Genomic DNA, 21943 nt, shown 5'->3' on the forward strand with positions numbered 1-21943 from the left:
TTCATACCATGTATAATTGATAGGGACTGAAATGTTTTTGGTTTTTCCTTGAACTCTCTCTAGCTGAAAAGACTCATCTGGCAAGATGGAGAGGTCAAATGGGGAGGAACATTTCCTTCATTAAAATAATAACCCATTCATGTGTTTTATCCGGGTCCAGTGTAGCCCAAAGCCTTTCCATTTTAATAATGTTTTGAAACAGAGAGAAACCTTTATGGCCTCCGTGGGAGGGATGGAGAGGAGAACAACTGACAGAATCAAAGAAGCAGAGGATGCCCAAGTCAACTGTTTTCTAACTAAATGACAAGAGAGTGGTATAAAACAAAGCTCTCAACCTTATCTTCCTTAAAAATGCACTAAACAAACTCAGAGAAGAGTGTTTTTTCAGCAACAGAGCTAACTAACCCTGGCTGTGTCAGGCTGTGTCACCTGGCTGAGCTTTGACAGATGACGTAAAGTGAGTTTAAGCATCACCTTTTTGCACAGTTGGGCCACTAGTGTCCTCACCTCTTCCCTGCCCTCCATTTATACTGTATAAACTTAGTACCATTGAGGCATCTGTCTCTTCACTGAATCAAGTTGGCCAACAGGTCTGAAAGTTATTGAGAGGGGACGGACAGGCAGACGACTGAAAACATATGTGTTTATGACTCAATTCCTTTGGAAATCAGGTTGAAAATGAATAAATGAAAGACCAGAGCAATGATTCAGTATGTTATTTGCTTGAAAAAGTCTGGGTTTGAACTGTGCAGGAGCATAAGCCAGTCCTCTAATAAGATGTCTTCCCTTTAATGTAAGCTGTGGCAAAGTGCTTCAGGTAAAGATCTCAGATCATTCCCAAACCCTTCATAAACCATGTCTGTGCAATGCACTGCTGGCAGTGGAAGAACGAGGTAGGAGTACGTGTCTAATTTGGAGCATGTGGAGGGTAACTTTCATCCCAAGAAAAGAGCTTGTTTTCAGGCACCAGGAACACTGGAATCACTGTACTGAATCAGGCCAATAATACAATTCTCTGTCTTGACTATGCCTTTTCGGTTATCCTAGGGAAGGTGAAGATATAGTATAAGAATTATGTGGTGGATAAAGAAGCTGAAACAGGTTCTGCTGACAAGCCTATTGGTCTGTAAATAGAGATCACTAGTAGAATACCTCAGGAATTTCAGAATTGAGCTTGTTTAGTGTTTTGTTAATAACCCTGTCTAAAAGTAGGAGTGCCCTACTGACTGTGAAGTTGGAAAGTACTGTCAAAAGGGATGAGGACCGCAATGTGATATAAAAAGAACTACATGACCTGGTACACAGCTGTAAATTTATTTGGGGTGGAAGTTGGTAATACAAAATTTAAGACCATGCTCTTTGGGACTAATAAGAATTTTTGCTAGTTTGTGAGCTCATGAGCTGGAAACAACCAAAGAGGAAAAGGATGTGAATGTGCTAGATGATCACAGGATGACTGAGTCATTTACATGACATGGCTGTGGACAGGGAAATGAAAATCTCAGAGAAGTTTACTCATAAATCCAAACGAGTTAGCAGTTGTTCTCAAGCATGAAAATGTAATATTTGTTTTACAGTTCTTATCCTATGTAATACAGCAGTGAATGTTCTGATTAGTTATGTGTCTAAGCCTTCTTTTCTAACCTTATTAGGTTCTTTAACTCTATGATATCTTCTCACACTGTACTCCAAGTTAATCAGCCCTGGGTTTTAAAAAGTATTTTGTATTAATCTATTAATTTAATTTACCCACACACACCCCATGAGCAAAGCTCCAGAGCTGCCTCAGTTTGAGCTCCATCACAGTAGTTAGAGAATGTATAAAGGAAAATGAATACTTTTTTTTGTACTTCCAACATAGGTGAGGATCTTATGCTGCTCTGGTTTCCTTGCAATATGAACACACTACTGTGTCTTAAGCAATTAATCACTGCAAAGCATTTAAGAGGATAGTAATCTAGGATTTGAATTATGCTAGTATTAAAAAAAATACAATGACTAAAGGAGTTGAGGCTTAACTTTGCACCACACTGTTTGATGAGAGAATCATTGCTACAGGCATGGGGCAGAGATTTTGATGTGATTCTTTTTGAACCACTAGACAAGAAAAAAGGTGCCTTTGCAGAACAATGGCTAGGACTGACTTACGATGGCTTTCCAGAGCATCATAACAAGACTCCTTCCCGCACCGTTCTGCTTCTGCAAGATCAACTGGGTGGGGTGATGAAACTCCCTGGGCAGGTCCTGTTTGGGAGAGACTATGGCCATTCCATGGATTTATTCTACGAAAGTATGGATAAAACATAATCTTTCTGCCCTCTCCCGCTCTGGAAGCAGGAGTGGGGCTGAGGAATGTGAATTCTCACAGCTTCTTCCCTGCAGTTGGTTGAAAGATCATTCTTTGTATCATAAAGATGTTTTTCATGTCAGGGTGCATTTGTGCATTAAATGGTGACTGTAGGGACAGCACAGCACACCGGAGGTAGACATTTATTAGTCACATCAGCTCAGGAATAGCCAAAGGAAGCACTAAAGGTCTGACATAAATTTTCAAGTCCCAGACACTTCCTCTGCTTTTAATTTGCTTCCAGAAGTAAATTTCCTCTCCCACACACTGCACTGGGGGGATGTGCAGGGCAAAGATACACCACTGCTTGTTTTGCATTCTCCTCTCCATCTGCTTCAGGTAGCAGTAAACAGCTCTGCTGCCTGGAGTCAAGAGTTAAGTCTTTCCAGTTGGAAAAGACCTAAGATAAGCAGCATCCAACTGGGCTGATCTGAAATCAGTCTTTGCATGTTAGGCTAAGCCTTACAAATGCATCAGACAGGTAGCAAATTTCCACCACTGCCTGATTAGGGTCTACCAAGAGCGCCCCGAACCTTCTTGCTTTACAGAATAAGGTGACTTATAGCAAGGTAGATGCCTCACTTAAGTTTTCTCAAGTAGGAAATGAGCTGTTTACATGTCCCTGATGTGGCCAGGCCAGAGTAACACCAGAGGCATGAAAACTGACAGCTGTAGTCAAGGCATCACAGGAACTTTGGAATAAAAATTTGAGGAACACTAGTTTGGTGGGTCCTTGCTTGCTGACCCAGCTGCTCCTTTTCAGCAGCTCCCAAGCAACTAGATTGATGGCTAGATTACCAGAGTTTTGCTGTCTGCCACTCTGATATGAAAGGAGTTTCTGTTGCCATTGATGCAGAACAATCTACATGACAACCCCCTAAACTGGCAGCAAGTAAATGCAGTGGGCAGTGCTCCTACTAAAGAAAGGAAGTGAATACTGAGCAGTGGCTAGAAAAGTGTTCACTTCAGTAGAATAGTTTCTAAATCTCCAGCAGAGATTTGACCTGTCAAACATGGATGTGTTGGAGAAGGAAAAACACTGTAGCCTTGCAACCAACAATCAGTGTCCCGTGTCCTGAAAAGCCTATGCAGCAATACAAGGATGGTTGTTCTCTCCACCCAGGGACATGTACAGAGCTGCAGTTCCTGCCTTGTTGATGGTACGTATGAGTGAACAGGACTGAGATGTCATGATAGTCAGGAGTTTGGGACACAGGATTTGTCAGGAAGTTCTGTGTTCTTTGGCAAACAGATCCACAACTGCTAGAGGTGCGAATAGCATGAGATTGCTTTTTTTCCCCCGACTCCTGTTGGGAGGCCGTTGCAGAACCATTCGCAGTGGTGACTTACACAGCCTAAGGCTCTCCAAGGTGAGTTTGTGCTGCTGTGATGGGCAAAGTTGTGATCATGGCTACACAGGACAAGCATGTGTTAAAATTCATGCCTGATTGGAATAGCTGATACTTTTATCAAGGTGAATGACAAAGGGTGTGAAGATGCAGAATACAGTCACATGCTTGCACATGCTGTAGAAAGGTGCTCCTCCTTGTTGTACATCAATGGGTAACCAGCACCAACTGACTGGCTTCCTGCAGGTGTCACAGCAGAGATGGGCCTTGGGGAGAGCCACGAAGGGAAAGAAGGTCCAACCTGGACTAATATACTGCAGGCAAAATCAGCTCAAAGGGATCAGGTGCAACAAGGTGCTGTAGGACAGAGCATGAGAACAAAGGGGATGAGATGACCTCACTGGCAGAACAGAGATGGGGAGAGCCTGGGAAGGCACAAAACTGTCCAGTAGGTCAAAATGTCTCACACTGCTGCATTGTAACTGGGAGACAGTAGAAGAATTCAAAGGGTAAAGGCACGGACTGCATAAGCGGCCCCAACTCCTGAGCTGAGAAACACGATGGGAGAACTGGGTACGCAGGACAAAGCCAAGGAGAAGCAGACGCTGCTATCCAGCCTATGAGCCTCAGGGCAATGGCGTGTGACGAATTTTGGAGAGAAGGGAGAATGGAGTGGATTTTGAAGTAAAGATCATGACATTAGCCATTGCCTATGGATATTAACAGATGAGCTCTGGCACGTCAAGCTGACAGCTAAAGATCATTGCTTCCAGCTGTTGCTTCTGCCATGGGTTATCACAGAGAGAAAACATGACTGTACCGAATTCATTTCCACAAATTGTCTTAGTATTGTTTCTAGCAGTGTCCTAAGCTCCAAATAACTATACTGAGACGATTGTCTACTCCACCCCACCTTCAATGGTTGCCATTCACAGCTGCCTAGGCAAGTGTGTAAGAACAGGGCAAGCTACAGTGTCCTGCTACCACCTCCCAGCCTCACGCAAGTGAGTGTGCCCCACCTGAAGTTCCTTTCAGCAATTCCAGCAAAGCTTCCAGAAACCACGCTGACTCTACAACCCTTGTTAAAGAGAACAGAATAGTAATGCTCTATGCCACCACAAGATTATTTACCTGCATTCATCCATCAATGTCCTAAGCTTACTGTTTCCCATCCAAGATGCAGTGCAGGAAAGAACAAAAGGAAGCAGATTCCTTAGTAGCCATTAGTAACAACTTACTAGTTAATGATAGTTCATATTGACTCTCTTTCAAAGCATTTTTAACCCTCAGTATTAGTCACTGGTATGGTTGCCTGAGTAAACGGAAAACAAGATTATTAAACAGTTGTCTTCCTTCTATATCAGTTTCTCATCCATCAAGCGAGAGAACAAAGAAGAAAATAAATAGCCAGTAAATTTTCTCATCATTATGTATTTTTTCCCTTTCGTCATTTCCTCAGTTTCATAGTCCTTTGTATGTTGTTTTCTGTGAGATGGCACAATGTCAAGGAGAAATTGGGATCTGGCAATGTTTAGACATCCCCTTTTATTTATATTGTTTACTTCTACTGCTCCTTTCCTCACAGCAGCTCCTTTATCAGGTGTGCATTAGATCTCATCCTAAAATCCTAATGTGAAAACTTCTGATGACCCTCGATTCTTGGAGCATCGGTTACACTGCTCAGAGGACACTGATGAGGAACTGGGGTTGTGTTGCTGAACTGTTAAGCAGTTCTAGGAGAAAGGCTGGAGAAACAGGTCTGGAGTTGGGTTAGAAACGTCTGCGTCTGAGCCCAAGTGAACAGGGAGAAGGATGCTGAACCATGCAGAGGTGGCCCAGCTCCCAGAAAATGAGTTAACCATGGAACTCCTGGGTGTATTTAGGAATAGACTGGGAACCAGCTTTGATTTTGACACTAAGTTTTACTGAACCAGCTGAACCACCTTCAGCACAGCACTGATGGAAACCTGTGGAGGTGTAAGAGGCTGTGACTCATTGTGGGACTTTTTGCTGGAGGAAACTCTAGGACAGCATTTCAGAAGAGGATGGAGTAATGCTGGCAGGACGTGCTACTACTGAACTCTCAGAAAACATACCAGTGTTCTCAAGGTGGAGGACAACCAGTACTCTCTAGGTAAAGAAATTAAGCACTGCTCTGCTCTTGAAGAAGCTTTGTGATTTTTCATATCTCCTGCTTCATCTCCCATGGTAAGCTGTAGCTAGACTTGGACAGATCTCAGCTCACCAAGACTGCAGCTCCTCTGGGCAGTCTGGCCAGGGGATCTTACCTTCTCAGTACTTGGTTTCAGGCAAATGGTGACAAGGTCAGCTGGGACATGTTTCTCCTCATGCAAAGGGAGTTAAACATGTGGTAGAAGTGTCTGCAAAAAAACCCCACCAGAGCCTCAAGTTTTGAAAAGGCTTGGGAAGAATAGTGACATATATAGAGGAAAATGCATCTCCTGCCTCAGCAAGAGATGCTGTCAGACATGTATCACTTAAACCAAGTTTGGTGGCAGCTTGCCATCCTTTCTCTTCCTCCCTCCCACCCCACTGGCATCTGGATATATTTCCATCCGATCTTCTCAATGCACAAGAAACTCCCTGAACAGGGAGAATTTTTTTCTCAAAAATAAAAGGGAATAGGTAAATACTGAGTAGTTCTAAAGAGTAATTCATGACAATGGCTTCAAATCCCACTTCTTCCTTAGATAATGTCAGGGTTTGGCCCTATCACTAAAAAAACCACATATAGCCATCTGTATTTATTCTCTGCTGCAGTTGCACCTACCTGAAGCAGTAATTACATCAGGCCTGTAAAACATGGTATTCCCATGCACTCTGGCTGGGTAGATGTATCTAAACCAAGTGTGTTGGGAAACTCCCCTCTCAAACAGTGAAAGTGCAGACCACATCCTGCTCTGTTTGCTGCTCTTTCCCATTGCATGGCATCCTTACAGAGGGTGGTTTTTGTTGATGCAGCACACTAAAAAAAACTTTGCATCAACCAACAATCCAAGACTGCTGTTAACACCCACAGCACCATGTGTCCTGGTAGAGTCTGTACTTGTTAACGGCTATATACTGGGATGGGATTTTAGCAGAGACTCCTTGTGAGGAGTCCTAGTGGGTGGTCAGTGGAGACAAGTTTTACCAGCTTTTCTCACGTTTAGTTATATTTTTACTTGGATTAAGTATTATAAGTATTTCTACTTGGATTTCTCAGTGGGACTACTCACCAAAGGCTGTGCAACTGGTGATGGTTGGGAGTAGTAACCTACACCCTGGCCTAGAGCCTGAAGGTGCTAGGAGGTTCCTATGCCACTGGAAGTGCCATGTTTTGTGGGACTGTCGCTATGACCTTCACATAGTCACGAACGGTACCAGTGCATCTTTCTGGCAGTGTAGGGGGCCAAACTTCATTATGCAGGCTGAGATGTATCTTGGATGGCTATGTGTTGTAATACTCTGTGCAGGTATGTGTGCCCTCCTGCCAAGGCTCCCACAGTAAACCTACCTGAATGGGGATATAAACATGTTACATTTAATTTACATTCACGTAATTAACAAAGATTTACAGTACTCCCAAGAGCTCACAAATGCAGATGGATAAACTGAGGTTCAAAGAATGGAAAGATTTGAAGATAATGCAGCTGGTTAGCACAGAGAAGGAGAATTAGAAACCCAGATCCCCCAGCACCACTCCTCATCCCCCGTTCTCTCCCTGGTTCTGTTTCTCCTGCCAGGATTAGCTCTAGCATTTCTGCATGCTTAGGAAAACCAACAAAGGTTTGCTTATCACACTGCAACATTCCCTCACCAGAAAAGCTTAAAACTATGCTTACCCTTAGCATTTTGACACTCTGGCAAACAACTAGGACTTGTTTCTCTCTGCAGAGCAAACATACGTCCTTTTGATCCTCTAAACTTTTAGGCAGTAATGCTGGAATAAAATAATAATTGTGTTTAATGAGAGTAATGGTTGCATTGGTAGTAGGTAAATGATCCCTACCTGCATGCAGTACATGAAGCGTTTAAGCTTCTTCTAGATCAAAGATGCTGTAGGAGTGGAAAGAAGACCAAGATCGGAGGGATATTTGGCCAGTTTTCTTTTCTGCAGGCATTCTTCATGCATTCCTATTTTTTTAAAAGAAGACAAACCACTGACTTGGGGGAAACTCAGTTGAATGCACAACCAGGATGAGATTGCGGTCCCTGTTCTTTATTTTTCAGTAGGGCTGAGAGGCAAAAAGAGGTCAAGTGACTTCCTCAAGGTCAGAGACCGTCTGTGAGTCATAAAGGATGGACTGTTTGCCTTACAGCCCTGCATTCATTCCGCAAGGCTCTATGCTGCTGGTAGGCTTTTTCTTTGCCTACCCTAGCAATTTCTGGGAGCCTTGACCATGCTGCTGCTCTTGCCTCTGGTGACATTTATCAGAGACCTGTGGCAAAATGAAGGGGTATCGGCAGGTCTGTGTAAAAAACGCGGCAGCACTGGATTTTGCAGATGTGAGGGGGAGTCCCTTTAAGGCAAAACTCTTGGAGCTTGAACTGAAGCCCAGCTAGTAGCTTAGTGAAAGAAATGTCAGCAGCACTGCCAACGGCAAGCGGTAAAAATCCTAGGCCGATTTAGAATATTAAAAAAAAAAAAAACAACCAAAAAACACAAGAATTTAAAAACCAGATTTGGGATCCTTTGAAATGGGCTAAATAGTTCAGGTTGTGGGGGTGCCACACAGCTCCACAACAGGACTGTGAAAAACGCACCAAATTTTGTGGGCCTCTGATTAAATACAAGAGCTGGCCACCCCACCTCACGGTATGAGAATTGCCTGTTGAAGGTGCTCTACAAAAGAAGTGGAGCTAAACACGAATCTGTATGCACATTTGTGCCTAAACGTACATTGTGCAAGGCAATACAGGCACTGACAACAGTTTAGTGTTTGCCTACATGTTCTTACTCATGTAATCAGTCATATTAAAAAAACCCAACCAACCAACCCCATCCTTCACCCATGAGATTGCCCCAAATCCCCTTTGGGTGTATATTTCTCACTTACTTATTTGGCTAAGTGCATACCTACCTATAGCTGATGCTCTCCTCTGACTGGTATGCTGCATCTCAACAAGTAATTGTGCATGTGTGCATCTATATTTGTGATGCAAAACATCTCTGACAGGTGGATGTGTGGTGGCCACATGAAAAATGACAGTGCAGAAGCAAGGTGGGCTTCTTAAATGCTAAGCTTAGAGAGTAAGCGGAGGTGCTAAAAGAACTTGATAATAAGGACACTCAGATGACAGCTGCTAATGCTACTGGGTATACAGCAGAGCTAAGTGAAAAACAGCTTTCTCTAGAATTAACATGTACTGCTGTTATGCTCCCTGCGCTATGGAGTTTTATTTATTTTAAAAACAACTCTAGGCACCCCTTCAGTGCTCAGAAGCAAAACTCCTTGCATCTCCTCTCCTCCCCACATCAAATAACACTGACTTCAACTCTTAACAGTACATGCTGGTGCCTCTGCTAGAGCCCACAGTGTAAAGAAACTGGTGGTTTCTGCTGCACCACACTTAGAAAATAAAGTCCCACTGCTGCACCTCTTGAAGTTGCTATTAGAAGGGTATACTAATTATGATGAGAGTTCTGGGGAAACTCCCTCCCCCCTCTTCCCTTTCCCTCAGACATGAATTCACAGATCCTCTTGCTAGAATGGGAGCTCTGGGACTGGGCTAGGAGTAGCAACACTGCAATTCCAGTTAAACTGCACACTCCCCTCTCCAACGTGCAGGGCATTTCTTTAAAATTGCTTGCAGACAGCCCAGCAGACACACACGAAGCTAGGCATTTCTGAGACAAATGCTGTTCTCTGCTCTGTGCGTGCCATCTACTGAAAACATGTGACAACCGTCTGTGCAAAATGACAGCTTGACCTGCTGTGAGGTTATCCCAGGAAAAGCACTGCTTGCAACTCCAGGGTTAATTATACTCATCTCCTCCTGTGTTCACACTGGTTAAATTTAGGAAAAAATCTGTTCGAATCTAGGTTAAAGATGGAGCACGTTTCTCACAGTGTCTGATTGCTACTGCTGACAAGATTAAACCCAACCAATGGTGAAAAAAATTCCCCGCACAAACCCAAAATGGTAAATAAATGAGCTGGACAATGACCATTACACAGGACAACTCCGTCAGCGGGAGCGGACACATTTCTACCAAGGGAAACGTGTACTCAGCAGAAAGTGCCACAGAAACAAATCCCATCCCTCCCTCCCACTTTATTTACCTTCTACCTACCACGTCTCATTTGTATCTAGCGGAGATACTGCCTGTGAGCACTTTTTCAAGCCCAGGAACTCGCCAAGCTATATTGTTCAGAGTATTATGGGCTCTTTGTATAGCCCTGCCAATCTAAATGATCCCTGCCAAATACAATGGATTTGAACAAACCTGTGAACAGAAATTTGGAGAGACACACAATTACAGCTGTGCAATTATGGTATCGCTCTGGAATCTCACCTGCCTCTCCCTCTATGCGATTTCAACAGGCTTTTGAAGGAAAAGTATTTGAAAACATGATAAAGGGGTGCTAAGTTGTGCCCCCCATTACATCCCAAAAGGCATGTCAAGTATAACAGGTTGGCATGGATTAAGACGGGAGAAGATGCTGGCTTGCTGTTTCACACCGTTCATTTTATTCTGCATCTATTTTAGCCCTAGGTAACAGGAAACAAAGCTAACCAACTCAGGCTGGAAAGCCAAAAGCCAAGTGATGGTGACAGCTGACACACTAACGTCCCGATTTTCGCCATTTTTTTCCCCCAAGGATATAAAGGGTAATGAGTGACCCTTCATCCTTCTGGAAAACAGCAGAGATTTATTCATGTTGTCATTTCGTGCACCTTGTCCAGGTTATGAACACTCTCGTCCCTGTATGTACCTAGGCACAAGTTTTTGCTTCAGAGATGCTTTCAGGCTCGGAAAGAAAAAATCCCTGTGCTGCTAGGGACCAAAAATAACCTCAGATCCTGCAGTTCCTCCGTGGGTAAAGCTCCCTGAAGTCAACAGGAGTTCTGTCTTTGTAAGGACTTCAGAATCAGACTACAAAGTATTTAAACCCCCCCACCCCTCCCCCCCATCTTCCTGCAGCACTTCTTCTGCCCAGATTGCAGGGAGCAGAGGGAGTGACCATCAAATGTCTACTGACCACAGCGAGGAGTGGCAGCGAGTGAAAAGCCCGGACTGTATTTGCTTTCAACTTTCCTTGCCAAGAGGCCAAAAAATTCTTTTTATATCGAGTACTACTCGGAGCTACTGCAGTGGTGCCCAAAGCCTTCCCCTTCCTTACACCAAATGTGGTAGCAGGAGTCTCTCCCTCCCTGTAATGCTGTTAATTACAGGCACCGGAGCCGAAGCCGGGCTGAAGGACATCCCGGGCTGAGGGAAAAGCCCAGCCCGCGAGCTCGGCCAGCTCACGAGCCCCAATTTCCCCAAGTCCGAGCACCCCACGGCCGCGCCGCTGCCGTGTCACCTGCCCGGCGCGGGGAGAGGCCACGGGGTGACCCAGCGGCGGGAGCAGCCCCGGGAGGGGCGGCGGGGGCCGCGGCCGGGCCGTGCGCCCCCTCCCCAGCGCTGCCCGCGGCAGCCGGGCCTCGAGCCCCGCACCGGCCGCGCTCCGCTGCCAAACGTGCGGGCAGGAATAAAGATGGAAGCCGACGGAAGGAAAGGAGATGAGACGAGCCGAGAAGCGAGGCAGCGCTATTTTGCGGAGGGGAAGGGAGGTGTGCGCGGCCAAGGTGGGGGGACCCCGCCGCCCCACGCCCCGCTGACCTGCCAGGCTGTTGTAGCAGTCAACCTCGATGGCCTCCACCGCCTGCCGCTGCTCCTCGCTGAGCCCGGCGGCGGCGGCAGCGGCGGGAGGGCGCTGCCCGGCCGGCTCCTGGCTCAGCAGCAGCAGCAGCGCCTTCAGCTCCAGCAAGGCGCGGTGGTACTTGCCGATGGCCTCCCGGAATTTCTTGTCCTTGTAGCACTGCGCCCCTTCGCTCTTGAAATCCAGCGCCCGCCCGATGAGCTCGCCCGGCTCCGCGCTGCCCCCCGCCGCCGCCGCCGCCCGCGGCTGAGCTCCCCCCGCCGGGCCGTGCCCGTCGCCCGCCCCGCGGCCGCCGGCGTTCAGCTTCCCCGCCGCCGGGCTGGCCCTCTCCATGGCCGCGGCGCCGCCCGGCTCCCGCGCCGCCCTACGCGGGCGATGCCGCGGCGCCCGCCGCCGCGCTGCCGGCCTTGCCCCCGCGCCGCTCCCCGGCTCCGCCGCCCGCTCCCATCCTCCGGCGGCCGCCGCTCCTCCTCCCCCCGCCCCGCAGCCCGCGGGCCGCCCGCCCCCGCCCGCCCCCGCCGCCCGCCGCGGGCACCGCCGCGACCCCCGCCTGCTGCCGCGCAGCGGGGGGCGGCGAGGCCGAGGGTGGGGGGTGCCCCGGCGCCGCTCCCCGCTCTCCGCCCCGGCCCGGCGAGGGGCGAGTGCGTGCCCGGCGCCGCTGCTCCCCAAACCGGCCACCCCACAGACCCCCGTACCCTCCCGCTCTCCCTCCGCCTGGGCTCCCTCCAGTCCCCCCGCAGCCCAGTCCCCTCCCCAGGCCTCGCCCTCCTGCACCTGAGGGTCTCGTGTCCCAGGATCCCACCTCCTCCGCACCCCGATTTCCCTTCTCCCTCGCCTCTCCCGGATCCCACCAGTGGCCACCCACCACCTACACCTGCCCGCGGTCCCTCCAGGTGTTTCGGGGTGCGTACTCCAGACCGCCAGGCAAAGAAGCGCATCAGGGCATCTACCTCTGCATCAGGGCAGCCACAGCGCTGGCCCCCGCCACTGCCCTGGCACCAGCCACGCGGGGACGTGGATTTTCCTGAATCCATTTTTCCCATGTTCTCCTGAAAAATGGGTCGACGCTCACCGATGCCAGGAACATTGCCTGGTTTGGGGGTATCAGTGGGGAGTGGGTCTCCTCGTGTGGACAGACAGGTGCTCTCCGCACCAGGCTTTGCTTTGTTAGGCCAAACACCCTGCCTGCATTGTGTATTAGAGCAGTTTGATGTATTTTGGGTGCATTGTTGTGCCAAGGTATTTTGTAGGTCATACCGTGTGCTTAAAAATTAGACGATGGATGAAAGTGTAGTGAGATTTTTTTTCTCAATAATATATTGGGAGACATCTTTTCATTACCTATCTATCTTTTACGTGGTAAAGCTGCAGCTGTGGTACAATGTGTTCAAGCTTCCCTCTGCAACCAGGAGGACATTTTAAAACAGAGACCTGAGCTTCTCTTTGAGATATACGTCCAGCCTAGTGTGATGGCATGTGGTGGTGCAGTGCTGGGCAAACTGGGATAGCTGTGCAGCACAGCTCTGTGTAAAGGTACTAACGCAGGTCTGGAACTAGTGCCTGGATAACTCCTTGTTAGCAGGGCTAGTAAGTTGGACTTACGCATCAGTAATGTGAGCCCGCTGCTGCTAGGTTTCTGGACCTTGCCGAGGTTGTGGCCACAGCATGGTACAGACATACATCTACCCACTTGAATCCAAGAGCCAGAGCCTCAAGGCGAAGCAAATCGCACCATACTTGTGAAAAAGTATAATTTTGAAAATACTTGCATGAGAGAAATTAGAGCTAAGATATTCAGCAATGATGACATGATTTCAAGTTCTTTGATTTCCAGGTGTCCTACTAGACACATCTTCACAAAACCTTAGTTGATGAAAATGCATGTTCAGCATTTTCAGGTACCTCAAGCCAAGAGTAAGGTAAGTTACTTACAAATCTTGCACAAAGTATGTGTGATCTAGAATCAGGAAATCCTGGGGGGTGGGTGTGGTGGTGGTGATGGGTATTAGTCGTGGTAGCTAGAGTGGAACTGATGTGTGGAACCTAAGGAAGAAAAATTTCTGCTGGGTCATTTTTTAATCTGTCTGCTAGTCATATCGCAGGAAGTGAGTTTAAGTAACTTCAGAGGTTTCATCGTACCATTATTGATTGCTGTTCAGGAGAATTCACAAGGACAATGTATGTCTCTTGTGCTGGAATGCTGACTTTGCCAGGGGAAGGGAGATTGCCACAGAGGTTTAATTCCTCAGATCTGAGCAGCTGCAGAAGCAATCCACGTAGCGACTGCTTTCTTGGAGGGTGGTGCAACAAAGTGACATTGGGAGTTGATGTTGCTTCCCTCTTTCAGGGTTTGCCTGAGCCCATTGACATAGATGGTATAGGGGGCACTGAGACAAAGGGATCTTTCCTTCTCTCTCCTCCATGTACTAGCCTTAAGGTGATCTCTGAGATTTCTTCCTTTGGTTACTGGTCAACAGTGGATGCCTGAAACAAGCTATTCAAAGCTGAAGTTTTCTTACAGGAGAGTCTGCCAGTGGTCACTGCCAATACGGGTGCAGATGTGGTCAGAAAAGGTCACCAAATATTGACAAAACTGGGTGCTCCTCGCATTGTGAACTATACTGAATATACCAAACTGTGGCTTAGTCCCAAATGTTGCCTAAGTGAGTTTTCCATCTTGTAGTTCTTCCAGAAACGTCCAAGCTCTCTTCCTGACAGATTGCTGGTGAATACAAAGAGGAATGTCACAACTGTGTAAATCCCAAAACAGATGATAACAGAAGTGTCTGAATGATTGCTGTTGTTGGCCAGCTTAGACTCTGTGTTGATACTGAACAGTATCCCTCAACTGAGAGATGGATCTCTCAGCCAGAGAATTTAAAGTTGCCATAAGATTTGTGCAGGATGACTGGCAAAGATCGGTTTAGCCCATCAGCTCCTTCCTCCTAGAGAGGAGCTAAGTAGTGTGTTGGCTGCACTAAAATATTTAGGAAACATCAAAACGTCAGTCATAGGGTCACCACATTGACCGTTCCTGTAAAGAACCACTTTTGTTTGTTTCTTTTTCAAGGGGAACGTGGTGCTTGGAAAACATGAGAAGCTGTTGTTTATCCAAGTCAGACAAGATTTGTACTTGAGAGATACCTCAGGTTTAACATATGACATGATGTCCAGATGTAGATTTTGGCTGCTTGGGGCCCACTAGACACCCTGTACAGCCTTGCAGATGATCAACACCTCTGATGATATCCAGCTTGAAAACCTGATGGGAAACTGAAAGCATCAGAAAGAGTAGGTTTATATATTACATAGATACACTGGACTGTGAAATAAGGCATACATTCAGATAAAATGAAGCCAGTCTGCAGTCATCTGTATGCCGTGTGATGAGGTCATGGTCAGTATTAGCTGTCATGCCTGTCTTTTGTCCAAGGGTGAGGTTTTTTTTGTCCGTAGAAGCAGAACGTGCTTATCTGTCTCATTCTGTAATAGACGGGGTGTGCCTGTCTGTCTGGATGCCCCTAGGTGCCATGAGTGTCTAAAACTGCCTGGGTGTGCCTGTCTTTCCTCCTCCACGCTGAGATTTCCTTAGTACATTCTAAAAACGTACACTTGCATTGCTCAATTATTATTGTTATTATTATTATGCAGTGGTCACATGCTTCGTAGGGATATTTTGGGATCTGTGACTCACTAAACCATAGTTATGTGCTCGCAGCTTACCTGAAGAAAATTGTCTTTGTGGGGTCCTGATCATGGATGGGAGATGTGTTCTGGGTGAAACTGTCAATATTGGAAAGATACTGGACACGTATCTGTGAGATCTTCAGACCTTCCTCTAGCTGCGATTGTTTCTGTCTGCCCAATAAGATGATTAATTTACAGGCAGGTCTGGGACAGATTCCTCCCATTTCGGGACAGTGCTATAAGGAAACTGGAAAGGCTTCTGGGGAGAGCTAAGGAGGCTGGGCACCTGGGCTCTGGTGATGCATTCTTCTAGCCAGATGCAAATTCTGTGTAGCATTGGTGAGATCTTTATAAATTGAAACTTTAAGGGCTGCTATGAGGATTCATGTCTATACACATTCAAAACCAGATACCAATTTGGAAAACAGTATAGTCTGTAAGGCCTCAGTCCAGTTCTCCTTGTGCATTCATTGGCATTGATGGGACTGTTAGCCATGTGAGAATTGTTTCATCAAGTCCTTCATGAACGCTTACAGGGGCAAAGCACAAGCCTCACCCCTTTCTGAATAGGCCAAAACCAGATTGTGATGAAAATGGTGTCAAGCCCTTGTGAACGGGAGAAGAGGTCATTCAGTGCCTCCGTTCAGCTGCAGAATTCCCAAGCTGCAGTGAGCTTCCATCACACACAGCTCCTGCTGCTACAGTCTGTCACCAGCTTACTCAATCATCCATTATTTATTTCCAAATCGTATATAAAGCTCTGCACCATAGCCTTTCATCCATGTACAGGAAAAAGAAGAGACAGAGCTTCTGAAAGACCTGGGAAAACAAAAGCAGAGAAGCCTCTGAAATTCTTTGTTTGGGAGATTGTCTTATGTAGTTATATCCAAGGAAGAAAAATAAAGTCACATGCAACAAAAGGTACAAATTTGTACCACCTTGGTACAAATTCCTTTGATCTCTCCATATCATTTGTTGCAGTCAACAGTTCCTTTTTGTACAAGAGATCCTTTGTTTACAAGTATTCACCAAATGCAACACACTTCACTGAGAGAGCATTGTGCAGGTGTTTTCTTCCTTGGTCTGGGTTGTGTGATCGGTCAGTTGATCCTGTGGGGCTCTTTGATGCCTGCTGATTGCCTGGTTGAGAATGGTTAATATCAGGACTCCAATGAATTTCCTAGGAATAGTATACAATCAAGGAAGAATAGTCAATAGAAATGTTTGCTGGCAAATAAGAGTGTCTCTGTGACAAGCCATTCCTTGGGCATGTATATGAGCAGCATCTTTGTTGCAGAAATGTTTGTGGATAAAGAATATTAGGAGGTAGATGGTTAACCAGAAGAGCTGTTGAGAATTAAAATGACTGTTCCAAATTCTGGTTTTAACATACAGGATTCTTTTTATTTTTCTGAAAGACGATAACAAATTGTTAACTAAGAGGCTTAGCCATGGAGGCTAAAAGACCCAGGATGGGTGCAAATCAAACCCATTCATCATCATTCCCAGTGTTTCTTTTTGCACTTTAATTAAAAAAGAGTCCTCTGTTTTGCGGAATGGTTGCACAGGAAGGGAATGCTGCCAACAAAGTTTGAGAAACACTTTTAATCTCTTAAAATCAGTTGTTGACAGCCTGTCTGCAGGCTGCAGCTATAATCTCTCAAGTGAACCCGTGTTCTGAGAAGGCTCTTGCACTTTACTCGGGCTGGACTGAAGAGCAGTGAGGTTGATTCCCCTGTTGTGTGTGAAAAGAGTAGATTTTGAAAAAAATCCCACTCACATCTATCTTATCAGGTGGATATTGAGAATTGCAAAGTAGGCACTTGTGTATCCTTCAGCCCTCATTTTTCCTCTATCTTATCTACCAGCATCCAAGGCTGTCCTAATTCCGAAGGCAGATCTACGCCAGGCAAAGGAGCGTGGTGTGAGGTTTTTGAGTTAGCAGTGACCTAGATCTGACTTGAGAACAATGCTTTTACTGAGACCCCGAGGAAGCAGACCCTCGCTCCATCGTCCTAGTTACTACTGCCCCAGGGAGACCTGCAGAACTGCTTAATGCTATGCCACAGCAGTATGGGCTCGAGTTGCTGTGCATCAGCTGCTCCACCACGACTGGCAGGGTGCCTGCTCTGATCGTTCAGGAAGGTGAAGACTCTCATTCCTGTAACACTGAAAGACTGCATATTGTGCAGCATTGGTGGGGAATAAGAGACTGCACAGAAGCAGCTACTGCAGGGCTGCTTGTGTCTGGCATCCTCTTACAGCCCAGGTAAAGGGCAAGTACTTCAAGGTTAGTAAAGATCGCTTAAGTCCAAGAGGTGGTCCAGGTGACACTTAGCGTTCAGATCTGTACCGGAGTGTGGAGTAAGTCACTTGGGATTCAGTCTAATGGACAGTACGTAAGTGTAACTGGAAACTGAATTACTGAACAACATAAAAAGACTCCTAAAATGCACTGACTCCCCATAAATCTTGAATTGCTGGCACTCGGAAGAGAAACGCCATCCAGTGACCATCAGCAGTAAAGCCTGCTCAGGTTTTGTGTCCACATTAGGACTGTTACCTAGTCTTTACATCATGCTTACACCTTCAGGATCAAGCAGTGACTGTGCATATTTACTATTACTTGCCCATTACCTACATAATTAACACCAGCACCCCTGGGTTGAACTCACACATATGGCTGTAACTGTCACTCAGCCGAATGCTTGCATGGTGACATACAGACACACATCAAATGTGCATCTAACTACCCCTAAGCTTGAAAAAACGTGTCTCTCTCAGTTTTGTGGCTCAATCTCTGTTTATGAGATTAAAAATGAAGCGTGGGAGCAAATGGGGATGCTTGTGCTTCTAATTGCTTGCTTTGTGCGACAGCCAGATAGTGTGAGGCACAGCTATTCCCAACCCTTCTTACAGCTGAACTGCAAGAGGAAAACTGTGAGCACTAATTTTACAGAGCAAGCAGACCTGCTAGAGAAGTGGCTGCCTTTTTAATATCTGTTCCAGTGATGTGTGAACGAGTTAACTTCTCACAACAAGCAGAGTTGGCTGGAAAGTTCCTAGTTTGGCGAGGTCTTTGAAAACCAGGGCTTACATGAATTGTCTCACATGCGGCATCTGTTTTTATTGGTTTATGTCATGGGGCAATCTTTGCTAAGGTGAAGATTCAGTGCCTGCCAACTTTGTTGTGCCGGATGGGTACCAAACCCTGGCCTCTGGGAAGGCTCTTGCTGTGCTAGACGTACCTGACTGGGCTGATGTCAAAGGGAAAGTTTCTACTGTTTTCATGTCTGGTCTCAAAAGTCCCCATAAGTTGTAGATGGTGATGAGATGAGTGGCCTCCAAGGAGAAACAGGCTATTTCAGGAAGTGTGGCTGATGATGCAGTAAATGGTACTCTCCCCTAAGAGAGTACTTAGCCACTCTGTCGGCAGACTGACAGGCCCTGCAGCTCAGTTAGCAATGCTATCTTTGGAAGAGAGGTGAGATGAAGGTGTTTTATATTCCTGACCTTTAATACGCTTGTGCTGTTATTGAGTTTGAAGTGTAAGCTGCAGGGCCTGGGTCAAATTTCAGTGTAAATGCATTTGCACTTGCTTTTCCAGTTGGATATAGTTATTCTGCTTGCTTTTCTCTCTCTCCTAACATGCCGAGGGTGCTGCAGTGCATAGCTAAGCAGATGGCTCACTTCATCCTAGAGACAGATCCATTTCTGAGGATGGGGATTCTTGTATCTAAAGAAGTGCTTGAGTGAAACCACTTGAGTGAAAGCTGCAGTGGAAACTGGAGATCTTTAAGGTCATTTACCACATATATGGGTCATCTGCTCACAAAGAAAGCAGAAAAAGGGAAAAAAGCTCTGAAAGGAATGCCTGCTGCATCCCCAATATTCATCATCCTGCAACATGTGGAGTTTTCCTGAGGACAAGCAATCCCAGATTTGCTAGAAACAAATTTGTGAGGTCTGGTGAGCACAAAGCCCCAGGCAGCATGGTCACAGGCTAACCGTCTGTGAGTGATCCTAGTAGCATCAGGCCTGCAGTTCACATGTGAGGTTCTCGGCTTTCTTCTTTTGTTACAAAAATGATTCTGTTCCCCATCCATGCAGCTTTCCAGGCCAGACCTCATCTCCCAGGACACTGCAGTGATGGAAGGTGGCCAGTACAGTGTGGTATCAGTATAACTTTGTGCATACCGGGAGCTTAAGTGAACGTTAAGTGAGGAAACATCATTGCTTCATCCTGCAACGAGAAAAGAAATTCTAATGGACCTTGATCTATGAAAGCCTTTCAAACTCATTTAGAGGGGCCACGTGATATTGCAAATGTGAGGTCCCAAGTGTGGACACGTAGAGATTAGCACTATCACTATTTGATTGAAGCTCATGGAGGATTTCACTGCAGAAAATTTATTTAGTGGTTCCTGCAACACACTGTTGTCGCATTGTTATACTCTTTGAAAAGGTATTTCTTTCGCCATAAGCTGTTGTGCACAGCTTGAGTCCGAAGAACAGTCTTTATGGCCCTACTTGCCTGCGCACAGCTGTCACAGTAATTTCTTAGCCTTGAGCAGGAGTGTCCTGGCAGCTGAGGAAAGGAAGGCTTCCTGGTGTTGAGGAGATTTTGGCTGCTGTCTTGGCATTTGCGTTTTGTCTAATGTTTCGAGATTTTTTTCCTTGTTGCCACCTGCCTTGGACATTTCCTGTGCCTTTTCTATGATTTCCTAATTCACTTCTGCATTTTGTGTGACAGTGAAATGTTCCTTGGCCTGGTGGCTTGGCTTCCAAATATCACTGACAGGCAGTATGCGAAGGCTTTTGATGAAATGTCCTTGGTGAACGCAAAAATGCATGTCCTGCATACGTATATGTGTACGTGTACTTACACACACAGGAATTAGAGTCCTTAGCTAAATCAGCAGCAATGGGAATACAATCCAAAGGTACTGATTCTTAAAATAAACAGTTGCCATTATAAAGTATCATTTTCAGCATTATTCTCATGCAGCTCTATTTGGGCTATTTCTAAATTAGGCCATCTAAAATGTGGACAAGCTGTACCATGGGTCAGTTTTGGTCTGGAGAAAGTATCTTGTACAAGTTGTGTCCCTCAGGTAATATAAGGTTAAATGACACAAAGTTTGAAATACTTTGTATATGACTGTTAGGACAATATAAAATACATTTCATCAGAATACATCAGGTGAAAAAAGGTAGTTTCAATGCAGTATTTCCAAAGTTCTCAAAATGAGAGCCATTGCAAGCTATATTCATGATCCTCTTTCCCTACCCTGCACTTGATTTAGAGGATCTGAGTCTGAAACATTGAAAAATATAACACATGTTGTCAGAGTACTATGGGAAATTGGTGCTTTGAGCATCTAAAGCTGGAAATTCCTTTGTCTTGGATAGCATCTGTGAGCTTCCTGTCTTGATACATCAATAATGTGTTTCCTGCTTCATAATGTCTTATTTAAAAACTTCAGTATATACAATATATAGTATTTACTAAAAGCAGACATATAGTCCTGATTAATGTCGGATGTGGAGCTGGAAGTAATTTTTTATTCCAATCCAATGTTTATGTAAAATACTGCGTGGTTTCAAGGCAGATAGCAGTTGAATACTAGCTAGGAAAAGGGGAAAATACATTTCTATCAGGGATTTGAAAATGGAGAATCAGTGGTCTAGAGAGCATCAGATGGGTGCTCCAGAGAAGGAGCTGAACAGGAGCTTTGAAATCAGAGGTAGTAAGAATGTGAGAGAACAAAGACAGAGTTGAAAGAGGAAAAGATGAACCAAAAGCATGTTGTGGATGAGGAAGAAAATGGAAAACACTACAATAAAAACAGTATGTTTGCAGTATCAGTGAGGAAGCAATGGATGTCTGAAGATGGAGCTTGTGCAGCTTCTTGAAAGATGAGCTGGTGGCTAGAACATCTGTACAAATCAGGATTTGTAGAGCAGGGACACACAGAAGCCACAGCAGCACAGGGGTGAGGAAGCAAAGCTAAATGTCAGTGCCAGTGAAAAATCTGTGTTGAAGCATAAACAGACAAACTGTGTAAAACCCTTTTATCTGTCATCACCCTACAGGTAGCATTTGGTATCCAGATAACTGTTCCCTGGAGAAGACAAGTTAATCCTAAATTAATTTTAAACATGGCCAGCCTTTTTTTAGTAATCCCTGTGACAGGAATAGCAAGCAGAATTTGTCTGAGCCCTGAGTCTCTGTTTTCTTCAGACAAATCTGTGAAGTGACATGCATTGATTGTTTTCCAGATTGTACCAGAGGTGGATTGTAGTCGAGACTCCAAAGGTGTGGATCTCTACAAATAAACTAAAGGAGATACTCTTCCCAAATGAGTAACCAAACTTATGAGATGGGCACAGCGGAGAAACATGGTTAAGGAGAAAACTCATTTTCTGAACAGGGATAAAAAGTTGCAGGGGCTTGATCTGGTCCAGCTAAGGTCAGTAAGACACCCCTTCTACAAAAGATGGACTTGCAAAGTCCCTGTTGCATAAATTCAGAGGTCTGCGCATATACCAGTGAAGTATGTGGGCATATGGGACAGACTTTCCACGAGCCTGTCTGCAAACCTGCCCAATCTACAGTGGATAACAGATTTAGCAGCTCTCTAGGATGTTCTCATGCCGCGATCAGGTGCAGTGTATGAAGACTTAAT

The 21943-nt window shown here is 45.7% G+C and overlaps 1 protein-coding gene across 1 annotated transcript in view; it reads right to left on the reverse strand.

Annotated features, from left to right (window-relative positions):
* Positions 1–11996, reverse strand: part of TTC9 (tetratricopeptide repeat domain 9) — a 28035-nt gene extending 16039 nt beyond the window's left edge. The window contains exon 1 of the mRNA XM_074867987.1: positions 11528–11996. Coding sequence (XP_074724088.1) covers positions 11528–11900 — 373 coding nt within the window. The 5' untranslated portion in view covers positions 11901–11996. The remainder of the gene's footprint in view (positions 1–11527) is intronic.
* Between the last annotated feature and the right edge of the window lie 9947 nt (positions 11997–21943).

The sequence above is a fragment of the Strix uralensis genome, chromosome 4 (assembly GCF_047716275.1).
Source record: "Strix uralensis isolate ZFMK-TIS-50842 chromosome 4, bStrUra1, whole genome shotgun sequence".
NCBI lineage: Eukaryota > Metazoa > Chordata > Aves > Strigiformes > Strigidae > Strix > Strix uralensis.